This window comes from Scardinius erythrophthalmus (genome assembly GCF_964197995.2).
Source record: "Scardinius erythrophthalmus genome assembly, chromosome: 12".
NCBI lineage: Eukaryota > Metazoa > Chordata > Actinopteri > Cypriniformes > Leuciscidae > Scardinius > Scardinius erythrophthalmus.
The window spans coordinates 6,207,473-6,226,367 of NC_138232.1; the positions used below are offsets into that span (position 1 = coordinate 6,207,473).

Consider the following 18,895-nt stretch of genomic DNA (forward strand, 5'->3'; position numbering starts at 1 on the left):
ATGATTGGTTAGATTTAGTTTCTAAAGTACACTATGGAAAGGATAACATGAAATAAATAGCAAATGTACACATTTGGAGTAAAACCTGATAAGACTTTTATTGAGTGTAATTGAAGGCAAAATTCTCATCAAAAAAAAGAAGCAAAATGTACTTTCGCTTTTAAAACACCATTGCAAACCCCAAAACTTAGGCACGTATCGGCACAAAACAAATCATTAAATGATCATTTGGCCATTAAAAACATCCTAAAATGCAAAATGTCCCAATATAAAAAAACAACAATGGATTGCTTTTCCCTTTGTGTTCACTAAGTGGTGTAGAAAACCATTTTTAAAAAAAGGAGGCCAACAAATGCAGAATTACAAGAACAAATCTGTACAATTTCTGGTAAATCATTCCTGAGATCTCCATTAAAAACTATTAAAACCTCTGCAACTGATCTTGGGCAGCATCAGATAATCATTCTTGCCTTGGATACAAATGCCCTTTAAAATTTGGCAAGTTTGGACTGATAGAAGACTGCACTGTCTCTATGAAAAACGCCACGGGCATCTACTGGTAGTTCTTGGGTAGGATGGGGTCTCCGTACATGCAGTCCTCTTCGATGGCGAGATTGTACTGGCTCCCACTGCCGCCCTTGTATGCACTGGTGACAATTCTGAGCCAGCCTTTCTCTCCCTAAATAACAAAAGAGCAGGACATACATTCAACATCTAAACTTGTGTGAGGGATTCACCAGCATAACTTCTCAGGTTTTGCTTACCCACGGTTCTCCCCAAGAATTACGGACGACCCAGTACTCCACTCCACTCTCATCAACGCCCCAACCAGCAACAGATACGATGTGGTTTATACCGGGATCCTGTACGTACTCAGAATACAAGCCACCAGTGTACGCATCAAGCTTTTCTGTTGCCATGATCCCACAACTACAAAGGCAAAGTGTCAATGTGAAAAACAATCTCCTAATGTTGGTTCAAATATAAAACCTAATCGTACAGATCCAGTCTGTATACCTGATGGGTCCTCCAGAATAGATCTCAGCTTTCATCTTGTCCAGCCCACTGACTGAGCCATAGTCTCCAACTTTCCAGAGAGTGAAGTTCTTTACAACATTGCACACGCCAAAGGTTGTGCAGGTTCCACACTGATTAAAGAAGTTACAATCTGAAAAAACAGAAATGCACATTAAATTATAACGGCAAGCACTGACTGCATATCCAATTAAGCAAGATGCTCAACCAGACAACTTTTTTTTTACCCTGATCCTTGGCCTGGTAGTTGTTGCAGGTTTCATCAGGAATGCCTTTAGTGTTAGCATATTCCCACACGCCAGAATGATCTCCACCATGGCAGGAACCCGCATCGCCACAGTCAATCACGTTCTGGACAGAGAGATAGGCAGATGGCCATGCCGCTTTCCGCTTGATGTTGATACGGTCTAAAATAAAAAAGAAATAAATAAAGTCACATAAGCTGACAAAAAACAAAAAAACAAAACAGTATTTTCACCTTTAGAAAATATGTATACATGTTTTTAAATATATGACTATTTTATTTATTGCATTTTTTTTTTCAAGGCTGTTACCAAAATTATGGAGCCCCGCACATGACGTGGACAAAAATATATATAATTAAAGCTGCAAGCAGCATTTATCGGGGTTAAAGCAGTTAAGGCCTTTAAGCACAAAAGCATCAAAAGTTATTAATTTTAATTAGCAAGCATGTAACCACTGATATAATAGATGGAAAAGAGCATTTACAGCCAATACAGGAAATGTACCATAGGAAATATATGGTTTTAAAGCTTTTTAACAGTTATAGCGCCACCTTTGGTCCGATCTCCAGAATATTTTCCATACTTCTTTAGCATGTTATGACACATATGCTCATCAATTTTTGTGAAGTTCTGAGTTTTCCTTTAGGATTGAAGGCTTACAAATTTAAGAAATCTATTTCAGATATGCTTCCTTACATAAACATCACGGTGAAGAATACTGATTTTAGCATGTTTAAGTCAAGCAACCCAAGTGTCGGACATTAACCTTTGTATCCGGAACAGTGTCATGGTCCCAAGTTAAGCTATGATCATGTGAAGGTATGGGTGATACTGTCAGGCTGATTGGATCATTTGAATGATAGTGTTATGCTGATTCTTGATTGAATCAAATCATCCCTCTGGTTTGGTTTGAGTTGTCTCCACCTCCAAAAGTCCCTCCGCCTTGTAAATGTATACAAACTATACTGTATAGAACTCAGATTTGTTGGACTGCAGCCACGCTCAATAAAGAAGAACTTCTGTTTGAACGCGATCCCAACATCTCCTGGTCTTCGATTCTGAGTTTCCAACAGGATTTATAGGCTTTTGAGTGTATTTTGTCACGCCCCTTTTCTAAACGACCCTGTTACAGCCACCCAAATGCAAAAGTACAACTTTTTTTTTTTAGATAATTATTGATCTAGAGAGTCCAGAGAATTGTCCTAGACTGGTTTGGTTCCGATCGGGCAAAAAACCAGGGACTAGTTCGCAAAAGTAGGTTTTGGACAAAATTCGACATAGCAGAGAATTTTTCCTGCCTAAATCGAAATTGGAGATAGCCATTATGCCCGCCTCGAGCCAGGGATCACAGTGGTGTAAGACACTTGAGCGATTTTGTACTTTTGGTTGCTGTAGCGCCACCTATGGGCCAATCGGGGTCATACTCTGATAGGTTTTCCCCAAATTGAGGTCTACCATCTGGCCAGGTTTCAAGTCTTACGGTTTGGCCTGCACGATCAATTTTACAAATCCTTACAATTACAATAGGGTTTCAGCATTTCATGCTTGAACCCCTAAATATTGTGGCCACGCATTAAGAATTCATTCACTCGTTTTAGTATTTCATGGCCATGATTTACTAATTTGTTCCCTCAATTTAGTCAAATTGTAGCCACAAATTAAAAAATCATTCCCACAACTTATTAATTCCCTCATTTTAGTAAATCATGGCCACGTTGTTCTAATTCATTATTTTATTTTGATTATTATTAACAAATTAACAAATTATTATATGGCAAGGATTTAGTAAGACGAGGAAACAAATTGTTAATTTGTGGCCACAGTTTAATAAAACAAGGGAATGAATTCTTAATTCGATATATTTTTTCCCAGCTTGACGTGTACAGAGCTCCGTACAAAATAGATGATGTCATCCTACCTAATATTGATGGTTGGTTAATATGTAATAGTTCATCTAACATGTACTTCAAACTGTTTGTGGAAAGTGTCAGTAAAGCTTTAAATTAATGATTAAGAGGAAGTATCATGTTCACAAATATGCTGAATTGGTTCATCTCAAACATGCAGAAACTTGTAGGTCAGGAAAACACCTTTAGGGCATAACTGCAGATCACATGAGAGTCAGGTGGTAGACAGAAAAAATAAAATGGCATAAATGCCATAACTGCACATGACATATCCAGGCCATTGCACTTTTAATGATTAAACAACCTCTTAATTTCTTTACTATCACCCCATGTCATTCTGTGCTTTTCCTGAATGTGGCTAAAATATGGTTGTTTGAATTATGAGGCTATAATAGGGCTGGTGATGTTCTGTGGATTTTAATTTTTCGTGGGGAAAACACAGCCAAGAAATATTGCTAAATATTTCCATTTGTGATTCACAGGAACTTTTTTTGTTAAAACAGGTAAAACAGGTTAAAGACAGGTAACGGCCATTCTCAATGCCTGAATGTCTGAATGTAAACATCAAAATGTAAACCTTTTTTAAAAGGGTAGGGTAGGCAATTTTCAGAGAAGCTAGCAATAGCGAGCTAGCTTTGAAAACATAAGATCCCACCCTTCCATCAGAGGGTCTCCAAAGCCACACCTCCTTCAAAAATCAAGCGTAGCGTCAGTTTTGGCAGGCCACGTTAGTCAAGCTCGCATCAGCTGACACTCAGCTGATCCACGTCTACCTATAGGAATATGACGCCTATCACTGTATTCATATATAAGCTCCCTAGGTATTATCAGCAGCTATCGTGTTTCTCAGGAGCTAATTACCCTCCTCCCTCCCCAGCTCCTCCTTTCGTTCAGTCAGGATTTGGCATTCTGATTCCCCTCTGAATCTGACTAAATCTCGAAAGTTTCGGTTGCGGTGCTCAGTGACTGACATCTGTCTAACTCTGCATAGCATGAAACACGCTGACGACTCGTGATGTCTGCACGAGCAGGTGTGCAAAGGTATGGAAATACACACGTTGACAGGCAGGTAGGGCCGAATGCAATGACTAGACGAACATTTTATGGTCCTACACCTTCCACACACGATATATATGCATATAAATACATTAAGACCACTTATGTTAGTGATAGCAATCAGGATTGAAGAGACTTTCAACCAGAATAACAAAAAATGTTTCTGGAACAAAATCACCTACCCTGCCTTTAACTAATAAAGTTCTAGTTTATTCCTCTAGTGAGTGCTGCACCTTTTCTCCAATCAATTTTTAGTTTTACCTCCTTTTTAGGTGGTTGAGCACCCCTTCTTGAACCTCTTTTGATACTCACACACACAAACCTGCCTCTTAACATTTTTAACAACATTTTCCCTCACCTGCAAAAGCACTAGTACTTCCGTGTGCCCAGCACGAGCCGCAGTACTGGGGTATGTGTTGGTTGCGTGTGGTGCTGACGAAGTTGACTCCGTCTATGTTTCTCCAGTCCCATGCTTTGGGGATGTCTTTTAAATTCATATATTCATAAGGGCGTGGTCCAGTCCTGGAGAATACAAGAAAAACCATTGTTCAACCATCTACGTATACAGTGTATTCTTCACTGACCACAAAAACACTGAAAGGGCATTCACAGCAAGCAGCAACGGGCCATGTAGGAAAATCCAGCAAAAAACCCTCATGCAACAGGCCATCTGTTCTTCAGTTAACAACCAAAAATGGGAAATGAACCTTGAGGTCATGACATTTATAATTATAATAGAAACAGGTGTCAAACGGTCTCATGATGGCTACCTTTTCACCACTCTGCTGTGTTTTTCTCTTAATAATTTCATGTGCCGAATTGCCATGACGTGAGCCGCCTGTAGTACACTGGGCGAAAATTGAGCCAAAAAATTAAAATGAGATGACCAAACAATGGAAAAAACTGATTCATGCATTACGCTCAATTTGAGTGCATTGCGGGATACAGTATATGCTGTTGTCAATACTGAACAGTTTAACAAATCAGTTTAAAGCTGAAAATTATTTCTATTAGTTTTATATTTGACAAAAATAGTAAAAGTTGCAGTTATTCCGAACATAACCCATATGAGCCAGGATCAATATATATATATATATATAACATCAACTGTAAGTCAAGCACAACAGGAAATACATTAGCATAACTACAGTTGCAGGAAATAACTTCAATTATTTAACATATTTATCAACGTGAGATTACGTAGAACATTTATTTAACCTCTTTTATAACAGGTTTCAAAAGAAGTAACTTAACCTATTAAAACCTACACGTATGGTTTGTTCAAAGTATATTTAGCATAGGCTACAGTGTGAATTACTCGCAAGTCGCCTGTCTGGCTCACTAGATTTTGAGACACAGCCCTAGTGTCGGATTTCTTGCACTACACAGGACTACATAAATCATATCCAACGTAAGTTTGATAAAGTTTAGAAAAATACTGGTCTGTCATACTTCAGTCCTTGTAGGTTTCTCCTCGGCTGGGGTCTGTAGCAGGGCTCGTTCTCATTAAAATACCGTCCGGCGAAAACACCCGACAGAGTAACCAGATAAAAGAGTAGCACGCGAGCCATGTTGAATCTCAGGCGGTCATATGATCCTCACATGAGTCTGCACTGCGGTTTTATTCTTCGTGTCTGCCAGGAGGCGTGGAGAAAGTATCGAAACTAGCTCTCTTATTGGGCATCTCCTAACGAAAAAGTAGTTTATGTTTGTCAGACGCTTTCTTGCGTCTAAATACCATATTTCTCTCTCTCTCTCTCTCTCTCTCTCTCTCTCTCTCTCTCTCTCTCTCTCTCTCTCTCTCTCTCTCTCTCTCAAACAAACTGGGATAATGAGGCAAACAACATGATTTTTTTAAATGTATTATGTAAACGGTGTTAGTATTATTTGTTTACTAATATTATTTATTAATATTTTGTTTTAACAGTTATTTTTCGATTTATCTATTTAGACTCAATTTATTTATTTTTATTTCACTTTTAGTAATTTTAATACTTAAACTTATTTTATTTCAGTTAATTGTTAATTTTTTCATCTTTATTTGAATTTTATTTTAGCTTTATTTCAATGAATGAAAACAATTTTCTAACAGTTTTAGTTTTAGTTAACAATAACAACGTCCAAAAATATTAAAAAATACAATAAATAATCATTATTTGGGCGGTGTACTTCTAATAGCCTATTTAAAGATCATACCATTATATAAAGCATGTTTGCATTTCATCAGATGAGCAAAGTCCAAACTTCATTTTTACAACGTAAGAGACAAGTGAGAACAGGTAAGCACATTCTTCACTATAGTTTTACATAAATATCTTAGTAGTCAGTAGTAGCCTATAGTGTATTAAGATCTCTTTGACCAGTTGTTTTCAGATAAACAAATGCATTGCCCTGAGAAGTGGTTTACCATCCGAGTATGTTTGCTGTGATCTGAATGATCATGGGCTGCATAATGCAGCACAACACAAACAAAAAATATAACATATTATATATGAATATGGTAATTATCAGTATGTTTTTTTTTTATTATTGATTTTTCTATCCTTCTAAAGAAGAGGTGTTTTTGAGTCAGTTGTTATCAATGTGTTTGCATGCGTGTCTGTGGTTCCGGTGACAGTGATAACGAGTCTGAAGTAAACACCATTTAAAGGGAACAATTAATAATCATTGGTAAGGACAAGAAACTTGGAAAGAAAAATAATAAATAAAAAAAGAAAAGAAATGTAGTTTCCAGTAGTTATATATATAGGCCTACACAAACTCTTAAAAACAAAGGTTCTTCATTGGCATCAATGGTTCCATAAAGAACCTTTGACATCCATGTAACCTTTCCATTCCACAAAAGATTCTTTATAGAGGAAAAGGTAGATTCTTCAAACAAAGAAAATATGGTTCTTTTAAAAAGTGTTCACTGTGGCATTGCTGTGAAAACCCTCTTTTGGAACATTTATTTTTAAGAGTGTGTGTGTGTAGATAGGCTATATGGCATATTTTAATTTATATATTATAAATTAAACATTATATAATCATGTCTGGTCAGCTTAGATATTTTAAGTGTTTGCTGGGCCGTAGCTAGAGGATTCGGGGCCCCCGGAAAAAATATTGCCTATCTGGGCCCCCACCACCCTCAACCAATATCATATACTGTAAATAGATAAGCATGGAGGCCCACACATAACAGAAGATGGTGATGTTATTGTAAAACCTTTATATTAAAAGTTAAATGTTTATATAAAAATTACAGCTAATACAAACTAACAAAAAGCAAGAAATTGTTAAATAATAATAAAATAATGTTTTTTCCCCATCAGTCTGTTATAATTCATAAAAAAAAATTAAACATTTAGAAATGGACAAGAATGCAGTCGAATTTAAAAAATACAATTATTTATTGTCTTATTTTTTAATAAAGATAATATGGAACTGGTAATATTATTAAACAAATCTAATAAATGTATTTGTGTCAGGTGACATGGCTGACCTGCCGGCTGATGATGTATTTGTTACATCAAGAAAACACGAAGGTGCATAATGCAATGCGTCGTGACTCTCGTGTCAATTTTTTAACTCTATATTTACAATAGTGTAAAAAGATAGGAATTTTGACCTGCATGTAATCACTCGGTCGACTGTGGTGCGCACTAATGAAGAGTGACAGTAGGCTGTAGACGCTAGTTTCCTTATTCCCAGCGAAATAACAATGCAACCTGTCTTTAAGAACGCCTTGATTGACTGGGATACAACAACTCTCCTGGCTTCCCTCTCCTTCTTTTCATGGCATTTCTGGTACCCTGATTTATGTTTTTTTTTTCCCGACATTTTGTCGGTCAGTCACTCTCCAGCTCTTCCAAGTTCATCGTTAACTTCAGGCACTGCCGCCTCAACACTGATTTGTTCTGGTCACGAGACGAGCTGGGGTGGGACTTACAATGTTATTGGGTCCATCTGATGTTTGTCACTGACTGAATAATTAATACATACTTTAGATCGGACTAAACCATTTTTAGGGTAAGAGAAGCAGATATTTGGAAAAATATTTAACCAAATTGCATGTATTTGTGGTTTTCATTTAAATATCAGGCATACAACTAATATAAATATTAGAATTATTCATACAACAGGGGCCTATATAGTATAACTGCTGGATTTTGTGGGGCCCCCTGGGCAGCGGGGCCCCTATAATTGTCCCCACCATTCATCCCACTACCGACGATCCTTGATGTTTGTAATGTCAACAGTTCGATTTAACTTTGAAAAGTGACTACAGTAACAGCTGTTATCCATGTGATCAGACATGACAGAGAAAAGTCCATCCAAAAAATTAAGGAATCAGGTCAAGGGTTTCCTTTGTGACGTGAGCCCTATAAAAGACAGCAAGAAGCCATATTTTGATGCTATTCTTCAACATGAAGGTGAATATAGCAAAGTTGTGGCCTTCAGACCAGAAGATCACATCCACTTCCACAATGCTGAAACCACCCGGTAAGTCTTCGTTTCCTATGTTTCTAAAGTTTCTAAAATGCCAAATATAGGCCTATCCACTGAGGTGTTTTGTTAAGCAACATTTTAAACAACATATACAGTATCAACTCCCCATTAACCTCTGTAGTCAGATTTGCTGTAAATGTCTGTCTAAAACATCAAACTTTTGCACAGGAGTCTCGTTACTCTAGATGATGTCGTAGTGCAGCCATCTGTGGAGTCCAGCAGAAAAACGAGCGTGTTTTACACACACCGCTCCAAAATGTCCTGCGTTAGGGAACGAGGGGAAACATCTAACAGCTTGTCTGCTAGACCACAATGTGTACAACTGTCTGAACTCCTAAACCTGGATACAAAATCAAAGAAGGTAGGTAGTTTATGATTATTAATATTTTACTATTTAAACATATTCTTGGATATGTATTATATCCCTTCACAGGGCTCCTCTCTCGATATAATTTCTTGTTTTATCACAACAAAATAGCTTAATGCAAGTCTGTTAAGATTATAAAAGAACTAGGCCTATAAAAGATTATGTTAAAGATTTTTTCCAGTATTTTTTATCATTGTCTCTTGGGACAGTTACTCCATGCACCTAGATTTACATTTTCATACCAAGATTATTAATTATATATAAAACAAAAATTCACCCATGAAAAAAATTCCAAATAAATTTCATTCAGAAATGTAAAAAAAAAAAAAAAGTGTTTAAGTATTTTTTTTATAAATGGAAATTTTTATGAATTTTTTTAATAACTCCAGACCATGAAAAAAAGTGTCATGTCACTTTCCCATATGCATCTGCTTGTTTTCTGCATATTGCACAGGTCAACATCAATGCAAAGATTATCCAGGAGGTGCGCAAGGGAAACAGTGTTGTATGGGATGGACGGTACCTTCCAAAAACTGAGTATACTGTTGCAGATACCACAGGCTACATTAGTCTAACGGTCTGGTGTGAACACAACATTACTGTTGGAGAATGGTACAACATCACAAACGTCTCTGTGGGAAAGTTCATGGGCAAAACATCCCTTTCAACTACCAAAAAAACACAGATTGTCAGCATCCCATCTCAAGGTACAGCAGTTGCTGTTCAAGTCGTGCCAACAAAAACTATTAAATGTGACATCATTGGGGTAAACATTAAGAATATCTTCATTTGTCCTTGTTCACATACACTCAAGGACGTGAAAACGTCAAGCCCCACTGTATATTGTTTCTCATGCAAAACGCATTATAACCCCCCTGCCATCATAATGAGGATCAGCGGTCACCTGGTTCTTAAACCAGAAACGGGAGATGTTGTGGAGGCAAGCATTGAAGACGAGGTCATCAGATCAGTGCTCGCAGTGAAGCCCGACGCGTCACGAGAAGACATCATTCAGAGCTTCATTGCTCTGCCACGCATGCAGATCACAATTCGCGAGAACATCGTTGTAAAGATGGAAGATGTTCCTCAGAAGGCTGAAATCAAATCTGAAGCAGAGCTGCCTGTTAAAGTGGAACCTGAGGAAGAATCTATTGACTTTTATTCTCCCCCAGACCATGGCATTCTGTTCAGTTCACAAGGCAGAAAAAGAAAATCTACTGACTGAGGCTGATCATAGAAGAAACGTAAAATTCCTGATTATTCTCATTACTGTTCTGTACAATCAACATAATGACTATCAGGAGTGGTCCTGTGTAGTTTAAAGTGTAAATTATTTAACATTTAAATATCACTCTTTTTTTCAAAACATTCTTTACAATGTCAATACATAAATCATGTATCAATTTGAAATATAAAAGCTTAAGTAACTTTACATTTAGTTTGTTTTGAAGAGATTAAACCTTATTTATCAGAAAGAAATACATCAAATATATTAGTAACAAATTTCTAATTAATGATTATAAATCAATGTTTCAGTGTGTAATAGAATTTAATAGGTGGTTATAAATTGTGATGTTATTCCCCTTCGCACAACCTGTAGATCTAATGTTAACATGGAATAATTGCATTAACAAACATGAACAAACTTTTTTTTTAACCATTTACTGTAAAAAGATTTTATCATTCACATTCCATATTCTTCATTTGCCACACTTACAAGATTGTCATCAAAAGTGTATATGGCCATCAGCACACATTTAGTGTAAAACAAAAGCATCACTTACACTGACATTGTGATTGTGTCAACATTTATGTTTGAAATTAAAATCGAATTATTGCATGAAATTATTTTAATGAATTATTTCTTTTCAATCTTTTCTGATTGAAAAGAAGAAGACATTGAAGACCTTGGTACAGTATCAGGTGCTCCTTGCAACATTCCATATGGCAACTAAAGAGATTCACATGTACTACATTACGAAACATTGAGACAACGTTGCACTTATTTAAATTCATAACTATGTACTGTCAAATTTACTGAGGGAGGTTATCTGTGGTGGTCAGTACAGGATGGTATAGGGCAAGGAGTGTGTGTGTGTGTGTCTAATAGATGTAACATTTGTGAAATACATGTACAAGGCATAACTGATGTTTTGTTTTGAAGATTAAGAACCGTTGAATTCATCTTAGATGAGTCTCCTCCTCTTGCAATCCCTCCCCATCTGGTCTTCGGAGGCAGGTTTGACTGTGCCGGCGCCCAACGGGGACACAGAGTTGAGCAAGGGGTCCTCAGACGCCTGGCCGAACAGAGACAAGAGCATGGCCACACCGAAACCAGTGGCTCGCTCCCCCTGTTGACAATCCACATCGATGAGTTATTAATAATTCTTGAAGAAATTTGCTTCATTTCGAATTATGCTCAGTATATACTCACAGCATGAACAGGTGAGGCGATGTCCACATGTACCCAAATGCCTGGCCAATCAAAACCCAGATGAGAGCCAATGAAGAGGCCAGCACAGGAGCTCTGCGCATTCTCACGGTCCTGTGGACACAGAACACTCTTGACGTCAATTCAGGCAAAAATGTTAAATTACTATTTAAAATTTAATTTTGTCCTAGGTTGTGGAGAACTGACTATTACAGTTCAGACAGCAATAAAATGTTAACATATTAACATAAAATAATAACAAAAGAAAATAAATACAAATAAAACTAAAACAAGTAATTATTTAAAAAGATAAATAGTCAAATAAGTTAAATCAAAAATAAAATTGTCCTAGGTTGTGGAGAACTGACAATTAATAGTTCAGACAGCAATACAATAATGTAAATATAGAAAAATAAATAAATAAAAGTACACAAAATAAACCGAAACAATCCCTTTTTCACTCCACACCCATCTCATCCTTGTTTCCTCACCGCCACAGAGTTCTTCATGTCGGCCACAGCTGAGGTGAATTCACTGAAGTGAAGCTCGGGACAGTAGACCAGAGGATGCGCCAGGTCTCCGCTGCTGCGGCCCGCTCTCACACAGGCCGCCTCCCACTGCTCACTGTTGGTCATCACAGCAGCGTGATACTTCCCTGTGGAGATTCCCTACGGGAGGAAACGGCAAACAATAAAGGCAACATAAAACAGGATGTTTGAGTAGACTGGGACTTTTTTTTACTGGGAATTAAAGGGATACTCCACTTTAAAATGAAAATTCTGTCATCATACATCATATTTCTTTCTTCTGCTGAACAGAAAGGAAGATATTTAGAAGAATGTCAGTAACCAAACAGTTTCTGGTCTCATTGACTTCCATAGTAGGAAAAAATATATACTATGGAAGTCAATGAGACCAGAAACTGTCTGGTTACTGACATTCTTCTAAATATCTTCCTTTCTGTTCAGCAGAAGAAAGAAATTCATACAGGTTTGAAACAATATGATGACAGAATTTTCATTTTAAAGTGGAGTATCCCTTTAAACGGATAAAGAAAAGTGCCAATTCCATATAAGAAAGAAATTGCATGTTGATATAAAATGCAATATACACGCTACAGATCAAAGCTTTTGGTCTGCAAGAATTTTTTTTCTCTCTTAAGCTCACCAAGGCTGCATTTAATTGCTCAAACATAGTAGAGATAATGTAAAATATTATTACAATTTAAAAAAAATTCTATTTTCATATAATGTTTTAAAATGTAATTTATTTCTGTAATGCAAAGCTGAATTTTCAGCATCATTACACCAGTCTACAGTGTCACATGATCCTTCAGAAATCATCCTAATATGCTGATTGATTAGCTGCTCAAAAAACATTTCCTAATATTGTCAATGTTGAAAAGAGTTGTGCTGTTTCATATTTTGGTGGAAACAGCAATAATTTTATCAGGATTCTTTAAAGAATAGAAAGTTCTTAAGAACTGTCCCTTTTGATAAATGTAATGCATCGTTTCTGAATAGAAGTACATCAGCAACACTGATCATCATAATATTCAAAGGGATTTTTGTCAGCACCAGTGAGGATCTCAGTGACTAAACCGCATGACAAAGAAGTGATTCAGAGTGAACACTTAAAAAAACAGAAGACGACAAAAGGTTCCATCACATGATTATGAACACACAAGACTAAGTTAAGATATAACCAGTTTCTGCTGAGATCCAAAGTGCAACAGCCATAAAGCAGTTTAAAACAGCAATGTGTCATTTGATAATCTTGTCTCAAACACTTTATATCAATATACAAGATCTTGTTCTTAGTCAAAACCTGTACTCACACATCTCGTTGAAATTTAATATCTTTTCAGGCTTAAGAAAGAAGATCTTCACAGACTAATATGTCAGCACGAACACACCTGAGCGCCGGTCAGCGTTGCCATGTCCAGTATGATGTCGGCAGAGAGATCTTTGCTTGCATATACAACTCCATCTGAGAGCACCAGCCTCCCTTCAGCATCGGTGTTGTTTATCTCCACTGTCCTGAGAAGCAATGGAAACACACATTAGTCAAAGGGATAGGACACAACCAGTTATACATCAGTAGTTGACAAGCCAACACTTACTTTCCAGAGTACAGAGTGTGTATATCATCTGGTCGAGTGGCTGTAGGTCCCACTGAGTTCTCAGCCAGGCAGAAGACCGCATGAAGGTTGTCCTTAAACCCCTGAGACAAAACAGAAGTCAACGTCAGTTTAAAACCTGGGCTAAGGTTACACCTGGTATTAACATCTGCTTTGTGCGATGCGATTTCAATGATGTAACAATCGAACCACATTCATATGTGGTCAGGGACGAATATGGTGCATTTGTAATGTAAACACTAATGAAACTAGTATTCACTATGCCAAATCAACAAAATCTTTTTGCAGTACCTGTTTAACAGTAGCTTTAAAAGCTCCTAAAATGGCCGCGGCTCCTCCACAGTCTCTCTTCATTCCTGGCATTGTGGTCTAGGGAAAAAATAAAACAAGTAAAAACCAAATATCTTAAATGGTGTAATTGCAGATATAGCGTGGTGTTTAAAGGTGAAGTGTCATTTCTGTGCCTCTAGCGACACCAAACAGCATTGCAAAATATCTGTCGTCCTCTCACTTTGATGCCATTTTTTTGTGAAATTTGTTTACTTCACATTACACTGGAATGGGTTTAATATGAATACCTCCCCCAAAAATTACACACTACGTCACCTTTACCAGGCTGACGGTGAGGTGTGGTATTTACTTTGCCCTTGATGCTGAGACCACCGGTGTCGTAGACAATGCCCTTGCCCACCCAGGCAATGGTCTGTGTGGCACCTGAGGGGGTGTGGCTGAGAACAGCCAATGCAGGAGGATGCTGGGCAGCTTTACCAACTCCATAGATGCCTAAAGAGAAAGGGATTTTGCACACATGAACATATGCACAGCATAATGCTCGCTTGCATTTTCAAGCTTAAAATGACATGCACAATTTTCCTTTAAGTGCCACAAAAACCTCATCTGGAGGAATAAGCCCGAAGTCAGCAGTTGTAAAGTAACATATCCTTTGACTCATCTTGTGCAAGATCATCTTTTTCATCATAGGTCCGAAAAATCAGCTGACTTTTTAAAGAACAAACTCATGATTACCTCCAAAGCCCTTTTGTTTCAGTTCTTCTCCTCTAATTATAGTTGGAGTGATGCCTAAGCCATTCCCCACTGCCTTGATTTCCTGCAGAAGATTGCATAAAATATCATGAGTGGAAAAGTCCATTTCAACAATTTCAGTGTTGTTACTGTTAACTAAAAATGAGAAAATGAAATAAAAATAAACTAAAACTACAACTAACTAAAAATAAAAAACATAACGCTTTACAATAAGGTAACCGACATTAGTTTTGACCAAAGAAAAAGTCATCAAAGAAGCGAGATCAAATCAATGCTTTACTATAGAAAAGGCAAACGTTTCAGTCACATGTGACCTTTATCAATGCCAAGCAAGATTGTAAGCTTGACATTGATTAAGGTCACATGTGACTGAAAGATTGATTTTATCTCGCTTCTTTGATGACTTTTTCTTTGGTGGAGTGTGCGGACTCTCTTGAGTTCCTAACTATTCTTCCCAACATTAGTTAACATGAACTATCAATGAAAATATATTTCCAAACCATTTGTTAATCTTAGTTAATTTCAGCATTTACTAATACATTAATAAGATCAAAAGCTGTATCTGTTCATATTATTTAATGGACTGAGCTAAAATGAACAATGAACAGTTGTATTTTTTATTAACTAACATTAAAAAGATGAATAAATATTGTAACAAATGTATTGTTAAAGTCGACATGAAATCAGACTTGACCCCATTTACTTTGTTAGCGCATATTTCTGATCTTGTGGTGAACAATTAATCCGTGCAAGTTAATACACAGAGAAAAAAATGGTTTGCCGTGGTAATCTTTAATCAAAGTCTGAAAAGTTACTTCCGGTCTGGAATGGCGTTCCTTTTCTGATGATGTCAGTTTGACGGCTTGGGTTGAAAACGCTTAACCACTCCTCTCAAACCGTTAGTCTGCTATGAGCAGAGATGAAGAGAGGGGGAGCGCTAGAGTAAAACCCTGCCCTCCGTTCATTATTCCGTTTCACTTGGAAATACGTCAACACTGAAGAAAAGTCGTTTGCAACTTCCGGTTCACGGAGACTTTAATGTTAGTTAATGCATTAACTAGTGGAAGCCTTACCAAAAAAAACGAATTAAAAATGACAAAAGTCCTTCTACAACAAATTAAAATTAAAATGTAATCTGAAAATATAAAAATAAACATCAATTCAAAATATTAATAAAATCCCTAACAGTATTTAAATAACACTAAAAGCAGTGTTTCACAGAGATATCCAGACATCGAGGAGAAACGCTTGCCTCCAGGAAGTCATCAGTATTCATCTCGCTGCACGGAGTGTCCACGATCCGAGCAGCCAGACGAACTCCATCCGCTGCATTGGCAAGGCACTGGAAACAAACACTTGGACATTCATACAGATGTAATGCATAAACATAGATGAACTAGTAACAGTGAATTGAGCTAAGTTAGCCAACTTGAGGAACACTTTACCTCCAGAGTGGAGACCTCCAGGGGGCCGTTGTCCTGACCCACAGACACGAACTCCACAGTGACGTGCTTCTTCTCTGTCCTGCGGGAAGACGCTGAACGGCGGGTGAACAGCGGGAAAGCTCGGGAAATGGCACACGCTGATGCGAACACTTCAGAACGCTCACACACCATCTGAGAAGCCAATAATAAACTAACGTGAAATTTGAAGAAATGTTTCAAGCTGCATCAACATTATTTGTGGCATAATACTGATTGCAAAAGAAAGTAACAACAAATTGCATCTTGACTCTAACATTTAACGTGCTGTGACTATACTTTTGAAACGCTATGATTTTAATGTTTACCATTTCTTATTTTTTTACTTTTTAAAATGTAATTTCATATGAATTACTGTTACAGATCTGTCTAAACAGAGATTGTTCACGTCACATGGAAATCACGAGCAAAGGAAAAGGGAAATGAAGACTAAGAATTAAGCAACAAGCTATTAAAACCAATGCAGTCTGAAACAGTTGAAATATGTCCCTAGTTTTTTTGAACAATAAGAGTGATAAGCATACGAATAATGTTGTGACATGAGACTGACCACAATGCAGCGGTTGTTGCCAGCGGGCAGACAGGTTCGGACCAGACGGGTGAGGAAGTGGGCAGACGATGGGCTGTTGTGACGGCTGACTCGTGAAGGAAGGGCTGCCACAGCTGCGTGACTCAAATACAGCGGGCAACTATCCGTAGGGTTGGGGTTCAGAGAAGACAAAGCTGCCTGCCATATCTGAATGCAAATACAGATACAGCACACATAAGCAAAAATGTGCGGCAACAAAATGGTAGTACAATGCAATATTATTTGCTTGTGAACCTAAAACCTAATCTACAGTGTGAAGAAAAATAACATTATATTTTATGTTCATTTTTATGTTATCATTATCAGCCCAATATATTAAAGCCGATAATTAATGGAATATTTCCTTCAGCTGATACACTTCAGATGCGCACTGTTTGCCATGATGGTTTTGAATTGCTTGAAATATGATTGCAATCACTTCAAAAAAGGAAAATACAGTTAAGAGCAACATATGCAGTGGATGTCTGTGATATTAGGCTACAAAAAATGTGAATTTTTTTTTTTTTACAAAAAAACGTGGCTTTGTATGGTGAGACTTTTGGTTTTGTAATCATGCCCTCAATTACTAAATAAAAATCTGTATTTTCATTTACTGGCCAATATATCGGTTATCGGCTTTCAATTATAAAGAACTATCGGTTATTGGTATAAGCCAAAATGTTCGTATCAGTGCATCCTTATGATTATCATTTTCTTAATCATTGGTATTTACATGTGTTCCAAAATATGTTAATGATTATCACAGCTGGACATGCCCAGTAAAGTAAAAAGATATTGCCATGCTACCATGTCAAAAATACCACAGTATTACTATTACCAAGTGGTATTAAATAGTACTGGAAGTACCTGAATACCATAGTACGCCCAAAATACCATGATATTGCAGTGGTCTTTATATTTTAAAGAATACCATGTCATTACTATTGCATATCTCCAGAAAACCATGTCTTATCATGTGCAACATCAATAGACAGGGTAATACCATGGTACCTTTTGTTAGTGGAAAGAAATCAGAACTGTAAAATAAGAGTCATTATTTCATTAAATTAAGAGCCAGTCAAGAATAGTAATTTAATTAGTTAAAATATCTGAATAATCTTTTTTATATTTATTATCTATAACCGATGTTTTCATTAGTAAATGCAGATTAGCGGTGTTACACAACACTAACGTTAGTCAGTCCAGGCAGAACTTTAGCCTGTTAGCTAACGACATTCTGTGTTTACAAGCGGAGTTACTTTTTATTAAACATTAAGTTACGTACCTCCTTTGTGACAACTGGCTGCAGTTTCCCTTTCACCTGGGTCCAGTTAATCTGTTGCAGATTGGCGAGCTGGCCGACGATGAGGACCGGGCGGGTCTGCGGCTCTGAGTCCCCGGCAGAAGCCTTGAACTCGAGCAGAACGTTCGCCATCTTCCAGCCGAATGACAGTCTCTCTTCAGAAGGAAGATGCACTTTAACCTCTCGCTCGTCTCGCGAGCCCTTGTGCTAAGAACGCTATCTATCTATCTATCTATCTATTTATTTATTTATTTATTTAAATCAACATATTTTTTCAGTGGTTTTCGAATAATTAAAAAAGTGCTAATAAAAAACGTAATACTGTAGTAACATTAGTTTTGCTTAGTATTGCTGGTCTATCACCTCCACCTTGGACTGTCCGACGATGTCGCACAAATTCTGCGTTGTAAACTCGTCTCACTGGCACCGTTGGATCCTCCCTCACTTGAGCCACACCACGTTGTCGGAATTGAGCTCTGCTGACCATGGTTTCATCCTGGGGGTGGGTATGGTCCTCTGCATGGAACCCAATAACTCTGATACCTTGATCGTCATCCTCTTCATTCAGTAGGTTTGTGTACACTTTTGCTCTGCAGTTCTGGCGCCAGCAACGCCAGTGAATCTTCTCACCTCTTCTTTCATGTCGGTGGAAACGGAAGTTCTGCACAACTAACACCTTTCCTCCACGGTTTCCAGGGATCAAGCTTCCAATACAATCAGCCATTTGAGCAAATACCGTGGACCAGGGGGTCGGTCCTGTCTGCTATAGCTCCCCACCCACCAGGGGTCAGCCCTATGTTCCCACAGCCCGATGTTCTCACGGCCCTATG

At 37.6% G+C, this 18,895-nt stretch overlaps 3 protein-coding genes across 4 annotated transcripts; 1 reads left to right on the plus strand and 2 right to left on the minus strand.

The window, feature by feature from the left end:
- Window positions 1-68: 68 nt before the first annotated feature.
- Window positions 69-6,053, minus strand: ctsz (cathepsin Z). Its single transcript, XM_081381770.1, has 6 exons — window positions 5,696-6,053; window positions 4,602-4,765; window positions 1,263-1,442; window positions 1,018-1,168; window positions 765-930; window positions 69-679 (listed from the first exon to the last, which is right to left on the minus strand). Exons 1-6 carry the CDS (start codon window positions 5,812-5,814, stop codon window positions 554-556), a joined length of 906 nt encoding a protein of 301 aa, XP_081237896.1. The 5' UTR covers window positions 5,815-6,053; the 3' UTR covers window positions 69-553.
- LOC308700243 (uncharacterized protein) lies at window positions 5,962-10,940 on the plus strand. Its single transcript, XM_081381769.1, has 4 exons — window positions 5,962-6,522; window positions 8,536-8,725; window positions 8,900-9,092; window positions 9,553-10,940. Exons 1-4 carry the CDS (start codon window positions 6,453-6,455, stop codon window positions 10,321-10,323), a joined length of 1,224 nt encoding a protein of 407 aa, XP_081237895.1. The 5' UTR covers window positions 5,962-6,452; the 3' UTR covers window positions 10,324-10,940.
- npepl1 (aminopeptidase like 1) lies at window positions 10,530-18,868 on the minus strand. Of its 2 annotated transcripts, none has more exons than XM_081381767.1 (13): window positions 18,429-18,868; window positions 18,048-18,220; window positions 16,745-16,930; window positions 16,159-16,329; window positions 15,966-16,055; window positions 14,696-14,777; window positions 14,310-14,452; window positions 13,961-14,038; window positions 13,652-13,752; window positions 13,445-13,568; window positions 12,021-12,197; window positions 11,533-11,643; window positions 10,530-11,449 (listed from the first exon to the last, which is right to left on the minus strand). In XM_081381767.1, the coding sequence occupies exons 1-13, from the start codon at window positions 18,787-18,789 to the stop codon at window positions 11,285-11,287; spliced, it is 1,962 nt and encodes a 653-aa protein (XP_081237893.1). In that variant the 5' UTR covers window positions 18,790-18,868; the 3' UTR covers window positions 10,530-11,284. The 2 variants fall into 2 exon arrangements, with proteins under 2 accessions (XP_081237893.1, XP_081237894.1); XM_081381768.1 differs by having other exon boundaries at window positions 18,435-18,826.
- Between the last annotated feature and the right edge of the window lie 27 nt (window positions 18,869-18,895).

Coding starts and splice junctions, on each gene's coding strand:
- npepl1 (XM_081381767.1), bottom strand. CDS start 18,789: ATGGCTGATTGTATTGGAAGCTTGATCCCTGGAAACCGTGGAGGAAAG. Junction 16,931..18,047: donor AGCCAGTTGTCACAAAGGAG/GTACGTAACTTA, acceptor ATTTGCATTCAG/ATATGGCAGGCAGCTTTGTC. Junction 11,450..11,532: donor TCGCCTCACCTGTTCATGCT/GTGAGTATATAC, acceptor GATTGTCAACAG/GGGGAGCGAGCCACTGGTTT.
- LOC308700243 (XM_081381769.1), top strand. CDS start 6,453: ATGTTTGCATTTCATCAGATGAGCAAAGTCCAAACTTCATTTTTACAA. Junction 6,523..8,535: donor TAAGAGACAAGTGAGAACAG/GTAAGCACATTC, acceptor CCATGTGATCAG/ACATGACAGAGAAAAGTCCA. Junction 9,093..9,552: donor TGGATACAAAATCAAAGAAG/GTAGGTAGTTTA, acceptor CATATTGCACAG/GTCAACATCAATGCAAAGAT.
- ctsz (XM_081381770.1), bottom strand. CDS start 5,814: ATGGCTCGCGTGCTACTCTTTTATCTGGTTACTCTGTCGGGTGTTTTC. Junction 4,766..5,695: donor AGAAACCTACAAGGACTGAA/GTATGACAGACC, acceptor TGTATTCTCCAG/GACTGGACCACGCCCTTATG. Junction 931..1,017: donor TATTCTGGAGGACCCATCAG/GTATACAGACTG, acceptor TTGCCTTTGTAG/TTGTGGGATCATGGCAACAG.